The following is a 7,578-nucleotide window of genomic DNA, read 5'->3' on the forward strand; positions in this document are numbered from 1 at the left end:
CCATTGCAGCTCAACAGTTTTTGATTCTGGGAGGAAAGTTGTAGGAGCAGTGCCCAGGGTTTAACAACTGCCAGTAACAATAGTGCAGAGGCTGTTAGTTGGATCACTTGGGATCCTGCAGTCTTGCTCATCATGTGATGTGTGTAATTTGTCCTTGTAAAGCCTAAAGGTGGAGAGGCCAAATCTGGGAGCAAAGGGAAGAGATCACAAGGTCCCGTCCACATTACTGCAGGGAGTGAACCGATCCCCATTGGCGAAGATGAGGATGATGATCTGGACCAAGAAACATTCAGCATAGTGAGTATTTTCCTTGGGAGATGGGAGGGCAGTGGCAGAGAGTCCAGCCCAAGGCAGTTGGGGTTTGCTTAGAAGGACGTGTTGTAGGTGTCAGGCTGTGAACCCTCTCCTAGCGCCCCACAGGGATTTCCTCTGGCCAATCTGAGAGCAGGGCAGGACAATCCTGGATGAGATCTGACCACCAGCCTCTGTGCTACCCACTGGTAGTGTGTCAGCAGAGCAAGTACAAGGGCTCTCTGCTTCAGCTGGTAAATTCCCACCTCTCATTTGGCAGCCCTGGGTTACAGAAGACCCTGCAGCCTTATGTGGCAATCCTTTCCCTATAGAAGCCAAGGAGCCATTTGGGGCTCTTCCAGGCAGGGAAATAGAGTTTACAGGGTGACCTTGTATGGCTCTGGGAGGTACAGAGCTGTGTAAATGCTCTCACAGCAAATGTGCCCACAAGGCTCGTTGCAAAAATAGCCTTTTAGTAAAAGTTGTCATGGCAGATTCTCCTTGGCTGAAATACCACTTCTTAAAAGCAGTTCTCTTAACGCAAAGCTGTATGTTCACCTCAGGTCTATGTTATTTTTTGTCTTTTTCTATAACTTTCCCTCTTGTGATACATGGAAGGTCCAGTCAGGCAGTAGAAACCTGTCTGATTTCCTGTCTGTGCCCAGTGTTGATGTGTACAGCTGAAAAAGATGCTTTCATCTCATGCCTGCCAGTTTTGGTAAAAGGGAGCATTAAAGTGACTGCATATAGGGATGAACAGGATTAAGTGAGCTCTCCTTCAGCTGGGGCTGCTGGTTCAGTGGGTGGATACTTGGATATGCCTCTCTACCTGCTGTGGGATCTGTGTGGGAGCAGACCATGTGTGGTTATGGCTTGCAAGGCAAATTGTTCCCCTCTAAAAGGCAGAGGCAGTGGAGATGGGGAGACTCTTGTCTTTTCCTGATTATTATCTGCAGCATGTCTAACAAATTGCTGTTTTATAGCTGATTTCTCCTTGTTTAATGGTCAGATAAAGCTAATATCTCGTTCTAATGAACTTCTTGCAGCTCTGATTAACAGGGGTACAGTGTAGAGACCTGTGCCAAATTAATCACTTTCTCCTCTCTATTGCTCTTTAAAGTGCAAGGAAAGGATGAGACCAGTCAAAAAAGCACTGAAGCAGCTTGATAAGCCTGATAAAGGACTGACAGTTCAAGAACAGCTGGAGCACACACGCAACTGCCTCCTAAAAATTGGTGATCGCATCTCTGAGTGCCTTAAAGCCTACACTGACCAGGATCACATCAAGCTATGGAGAAGGTGAGGGATCATTTTGTTTTCCTTGGCTGGTCTAGGATATTTTGAAATGGTAGTTAGAGGTTGCTGAGTTTTATGTGAGTGAATGTGCCATTTGCCTGTTATTTAACCAGTGAAATCTTGTGTTCTCTAGCCCACTCAGTCCATAGAATTAAAGAATTATGAAATGTTTTGGGTTGGGAGGGACCTTAAAGATTAGTTCTAACCCCCCTGCCATGAGCAAGGACATCTTCCACTACACCAGGTTGATCAGAGCCCCACCAACCTGGCCTTGAACACTTCCAGGGATGGTTTTCCATGGCCAGTCCCAGGTGAGGGGTTTTTCTGCAAGTGTTGGATTTCATTTACCTGGATTTCAAAGGTAGTTTAGATAAACCACTGCAAACCTCTTTATTTTACTTTGAGGAACTTGGTTCCAGCCCTCCTGATCATCCTGTCCTGTGCTGGGTTGAGACTGTTTTCCAGAGGGGGTCAAATTGATTTGGTGTTGGTTTGGAAGCAGTTGGCAGTTAAACTGCTGATGTAGCAATTAACAGAAAACGTTCATGTCCTTCTAGGAACCTATGGATATTTGTGTCAAAATTCACAGAATTTGATGCCAGAAAACTACACAAACTCTACAAGATGGCTCATAAGAAAAGATCACAGGAAGAGGAGGTGAGAGCTGAAGTGCCTTTCCTTTGATTGCTGTCTTTAAATGTTGCTGCACTTAAAGTGCCAATACTTTCTGCCTCTTACCGTGGGTGTTCTTAGTTGTTGTTGTCAGTGTGTGATTTTCTCAACATCTAAACAGTCTGGCTGCATTTGCCTTCTCTTTCATGTGGCATTTCTGGTCACTTTGTCCTGGCTGTTCTGACCAAGAAAAAGCATTGTTTGGTGTGGCATATGGTGTTGAGTTGCCCTTTAGAGTGAAAAGCCTGGCATGCTGCCCTGTAGAAATAAGTGTAGAAGCAGAGCTGCAAAACCGTGCCTGTGCTCTACCATGTTTGCACCATGCTCGGGCACAGTTGGTTCACCAAGTCTTCAAAGAGGCAGGAAAATCTAGAGCCTGACAGACAAGGCCATTTCACACAGAGTCCAAATCTTTTGATGGAAGACCAGCTGAGCTGTATCCCTCTCTTCCACCTTGCAGGAGCAGAAAAAGAAGGAGGACACGTCCAGCATGAAGAAGCCGTTCCGCCCAGAGCCTTCAGGCTCCAGCCGCGATTCCGTGATGTCCCAGTCTCACGTGCCTCACAATCCTCATTCCCAGAAGATCCATATGCCCCCTTCCCACACCCAACAGCAGATGCACGGGCACCCACGTGACAACTATGGCCACCCAAACAAGAGACACTTCAGCAACACAGGTTAGTGCTGGCAAGCCAGGAGAAACCACCCCTTCTAACCTAATGCTCCTGGACACTTATCCTTCTGGGGATTGTGACTGGTCACGTGTAAAGGTGATGGGATAGAACAAATATTACCATTGTACTTACTGCTGGACTAGAAAACATAACGATGTACTGAGGAAAAGAATATAAGAATGGGACACAATAAGATTTGTCAGAATAATGATAAAAGAAATTCAAAGAAGAAAATTGGACCCACGTAGTTTAGGGAGGAGAAGGTTAAAGGGGCATCAATAGTTACAATTTCTGTGAGAATTCAGCAAAGTAATGGGCTTAAACTAAAGTATAAAAGAGACTTACAGGTGCTCTTTCCTCGTGGCAGACCGAGGAGACTGGCAGAGGGATCGAAAGTTCAACTATGGTGGCAACAGCAACCAGATGTGGGGTGGGGAGAGGCACCACCAGTACGAGCAGCACTGGTACAAGGACCACCACTACGGGGACCGGCGGTCGCGGGGGGATCCCCACCGGAGCTCCGGGAACTACAGACCAAACAACCTCTCCCGCAAGAGGCCGTACGAGCAGTACAACAGCGACCGAGACCACAGGGGCCACCGAGACTATTATGACAGGTAATTAACTCCCTTCCACCTCAGGCAGGCTGGGAGGAGTTCGAAAGGATGCACCGTGTTGGCCAGGCTTGCCTTGGGAAACTCATCTCCATCCGTTTGTTTTCCCCCCACAGGCACCACCACGAGTCCAAGCGTCGACGATCTGATGACTTCAGGCCTCAGAACTACCACCAGCAGGATTTCCGACGGATGTCTGATCACAGGCCGCCCATGGGATACCATGGCCAAGGACCTTCGGACCACTACAGGTCCTTCCACACAGACAAACTGGGAGATTACAAACAGCCCCTCCCTCCATCTCACCCTGCAGTGTCGGACCCTCGCTCTCCCCCCTCTCAGAAATCCCCCCACGATTCCAAGTCACCTCTCGATCACAGGTCACCTCTGGATAGGTCATTGGAACAGAAAAACAATCCAGATTATAACTGGAACATTCGGAAAGCATAAAGAGACTGAGAGGGGGAAGCGCACGTCTGAAATACTTGGATTGGTGTGGCGGTGGCTGCTTTCTCCAAGCCAGCAACAAGAAATTCTGAACATGCTGCTATCATCTGGCTGGGTCAAGGAGGATTATGGGGGAGTGGGTGGAGGAAGATTTTCCCTAATTCTTGATTCTGGTTTGGATTCCCGTTTCCTTTCCCCTTTTTTACCATTGAACTGTTCTATCATGGAACCAGCCTTGCTGCCTCGGTCTTTGTTTTGTTTTTGTTTTCCTCAGTCCAATGGACCCAAGGGAATTTTCCCCAGCCAGTGTTTCCTCAGAAGGAGAAGGCAGATCAGTGCTGCTTAGGATGGTGCAGAAGGCTGTGAGCCTGCTCCAACTTGACGTTATGTGACAGATGCTGCTTTGGGATTGAGGATAAACTGGTTGGGCTGGGATTTGTGTGTAACCAGCATGGGGCAATGGGAGGATGTATTCAAAGAGGGACAGGAAAGACCCTCAGCAGCCAACTTTGGTTGAAAGAGGGACTTGCTGTCCCTGCAGAGTGAGCTATGCTGGTGACAATCCATCACTTTCCTGGCCATGTTATCATTTCCATGTCTTTATCCATTTCAAGAAACTGGCTCTGCTTTGATTTCTGTTGTCCCCTGCAACAGGAGAGCTGGGGGTGATCTTCCTCCCATCTCCAGGGCTGGAACTGGCAAATCTTGACTCTGGGGAGAGTGGGAGTTGGGATATGTGAAAAAAAGACTGACTTCCTTAGCAAAGGCTTAGTTCACTTCTAACCAGTAGTAAAGAAATCGGGGTGAGAACAGTATTTCCCAGTGGACAGGGATCAGGAATTCACAACAGAACGCTTCTCTTCTGGCATGGGCAGCTTGGGTGGTCCAGGAACTAACAGGTGCTGGCTGGGAGCTGCAAGATCAAAAGATGGCTCTGGGCATGTGGGGATCCTGGAACTTCCAATCTCCCCCCCACTGAAGTGCTCTGGTCTTTGGGCAAATAATTTTTCTCTGTGCTTCACGAAGCAGTGATCACAAACCTTTACAGCAACTGAAGGATAAAGAATGGTAGAACAAAGGGAAATAGGAATCCACTGTTCAGGAATAGTCACCTTCCTGCCACCTTTCTGGCAGTGACTCAGAATTGCTAAAAGTACCTGCACTTACAGACCTTCTGTCTGTCTAAATTGGAAATGAGCCTGGAGACTTAGCACCTCAGTGAGCAGGGAGCAAATAAGGAATTCAGGACTGATCCTTGGAGAAAATGTCTTAAGAGCCCAGCATGGCAGAGGGAAAAGAGGAGTCTGCAGCCCAGTTCAGTGGACTTCAGGGCAAACACTCCAAGTATTCAAGCCACAGCATTTGATGCAAACCAGCATCCAGCCTGGACTCTGCTGTGGTTGTGCACAGATTGCTGGCCAGAAGTAGTTTGGGTGATTATTTTTCAGGTTGGAGTTCCCTGGACACAACAAAGCTCTCCCAAAAGAGAGACTGCCCAGAGTGTGGTGTCTGGGGATGCGTCACCTCCCAGAGCTCAGTGTTAAAGACCAGGCTGTTCCAGACTCCCCTCTTTGATGAGAGATAGAAGCTGGGCCTCCTGTTAAGATGCCAGTATTTGACCCTAATAAGCTGTGATGTCCTTTCCCCGAAAGACTGAGGGCAGGTGGGTGTTCAGGGCTGGTTTCCTGACTCCAGCCAGTGCCTTGGAAGGCGCATGCAAACCAACACTAATATATCCCATGTCCCCTCCACGCAGCGTATCCCTGGAAATCTGCTGCCGTCACTCCCTCTGAGCCTGCTGCTTTAATGGGACACACGGGAAGGGTTTTTCTTCCTTTTTGTTTTTTTTTTTTGCAAGATTTCCACCAAATTCAGGGCAGTTTTGTTTCCTTAGGGGCACTTGCTGCCCTGAGAAAGTGTTACACTTGTATTTACCTGTGCAGGGTGAGGTTAATGCAAGTCTTCCACAGTCCCCCTTGGAGCTGCCAGGCAGTGGGAGGTGTGGAGAGAGCATGTTTCCGCAGCTTTTCCCACTAAGCTGTGACTGCAGCCTGTGGTATTCAACAAAGAGGTCCTTTCTTTTCAGAGGTATTAGCTTTTAATGTGAAAATGGAAGAAACCTCAGAGGGGGCAAAGAGAATTGCTCTTTTTGTCCCCAAGCGGTGCTGTCATGATGGGAAGTTTGTGCCATACTCTTGTAGCAAAGGCAATACTGGCCAGCCAGTATTTGGGTTGGTGCTGGAAAACTTTGAACCCCAGCAAGAAGCATTTTCTGTGTCCAGATGTGGGGGTTTCTGCACATCGTGGGTTCCAGGTATGAGGTTGGTTTGGGTTTCCTTCTTGTGCAACAGCCACAGCTTTACTCTTGTCCACCAGAGAGTTGTCCCTGCTGTCACTTCGTAGTGATGCTGAAGGCACATCATTTTGTCCACTTGTGGTGGGCAGGTCTTTGCTGGGTTTGGTTTTAGTGAAGCTGGAGAATGAGATTTGGGAGAAAGTTCTCCCTGAGCACACACACATGCATTTTATGTCCCCTCAGCATAGGGACCATGACCAGACCCAATCACTTGGATATGAGTGGGATCAGAGGGGACACGTCCACAGCCATAAACTTCCCTGTGGTGCTTGTGTCAACACCTGGTACAGCTCTTCCTTCCGAACCGGCTGCTGGATTCCCTCCAGCCTCTTTGCAGGAAAAAGTACTAACTTGGGTTAGTATTTTGATGGGCTTTTGTTTAAAAAAAAAAAAAAGTTTTTTAGCCTGACCTCTTTGGAAATGGTGTAAAGTTTTGAATTCACATGTTGCAAGTCCTGCAGACCAAAACTTGCTGTGGGGACAGGCGATGTGGTCCCAACCAAAATGGATGTGTAACAACGCACCGAAGTCCTTGCGTGAACGGTTTGTGATCCTCACAAAAATACTATTCTGCTTTCACCCATTTCCTCCCAACCTCTGCCTCCCCTCCAGGGAGAGAAGGACTCTTACTGTAAAAAATGCGGACTTTTAAACCTGTTGACTAAAAACAGTAATTAATATTAATTTATATTTGTGAAAGAAATGCCACTGTCCTAGTGATTTCTGATGTAAATATGTTGTTTATATAGTATGTATGAAATTTTCCTACCTTGTAAAACTGCTGTACTTTTGATTCTTGTATATTAAAAAGTGTTACTGAGATTTTCAGAACGGCCCCAGCATGGTGTCTCTGGGGGGTCCTGCGGCCCCTGGGTACAAAGGCAGGTCGAGGGGGTGAGAGCCTGACACTGGGGCTGTTTTGGGATGACAGGGCCCTTTCCTGCAAGCCACGATGGATATTTTCACTGTGCAGGAATAAGCATGTTCTTCTTGGCTGCTTTTACATAGTTTCGCAGTCTGCAGTGATAGAGACTTGGAAATCCTTTTGGATGGGAATTTCCACCTGATCAGGAGGAGCCAGGAATTCCCTCACCCATATCCACCAGGATTTCACTGTGATGATACCAAAGTTTATGTGTTTATCCAGCCTCCATATTTTCTGGATCTCTGGACACATGTAAACTTATTTTTTACCTTTTCTGGGGAGAATTCCCCATTCTCTAAAAGG

The 7,578-nt window shown here is 47.4% G+C and overlaps 1 protein-coding gene across 9 annotated transcripts in view; it reads left to right on the plus strand.

Annotated features, from left to right (window-relative positions):
- Positions 1 to 7,181, plus strand: part of CHD2 (chromodomain helicase DNA binding protein 2) — an 84,536-nt gene extending 77,355 nt beyond the window's left edge. For all 9 annotated transcript variants that reach the window (XM_051796674.1, XM_051796672.1, XM_051796671.1 and 6 more), the window contains 6 exons: positions 163 to 297; positions 1,412 to 1,590; positions 2,145 to 2,244; positions 2,720 to 2,936; positions 3,301 to 3,550; positions 3,664 to 7,181. In XM_051796674.1, the coding sequence (XP_051652634.1) occupies positions 163 to 297; positions 1,412 to 1,590; positions 2,145 to 2,244; positions 2,720 to 2,936; positions 3,301 to 3,550; positions 3,664 to 3,997 (1,215 nt within the window). In that variant the 3' untranslated portion in view covers positions 3,998 to 7,181. The remainder of the gene's footprint in view (positions 1 to 162; positions 298 to 1,411; positions 1,591 to 2,144; positions 2,245 to 2,719; positions 2,937 to 3,300; positions 3,551 to 3,663) is intronic.
- The last annotated feature ends 397 nt before the right edge of the window (positions 7,182 to 7,578 follow it).

This window comes from Manacus candei, unplaced genomic scaffold, assembly GCF_025592945.1.
Source record: "Manacus candei isolate 608988 ecotype Guabito, Panama unplaced genomic scaffold, ASM2559294v1 h1tg000046l, whole genome shotgun sequence".
In the NCBI taxonomy this organism is placed as follows: Eukaryota; Metazoa; Chordata; class Aves; order Passeriformes; family Pipridae; genus Manacus; species Manacus candei.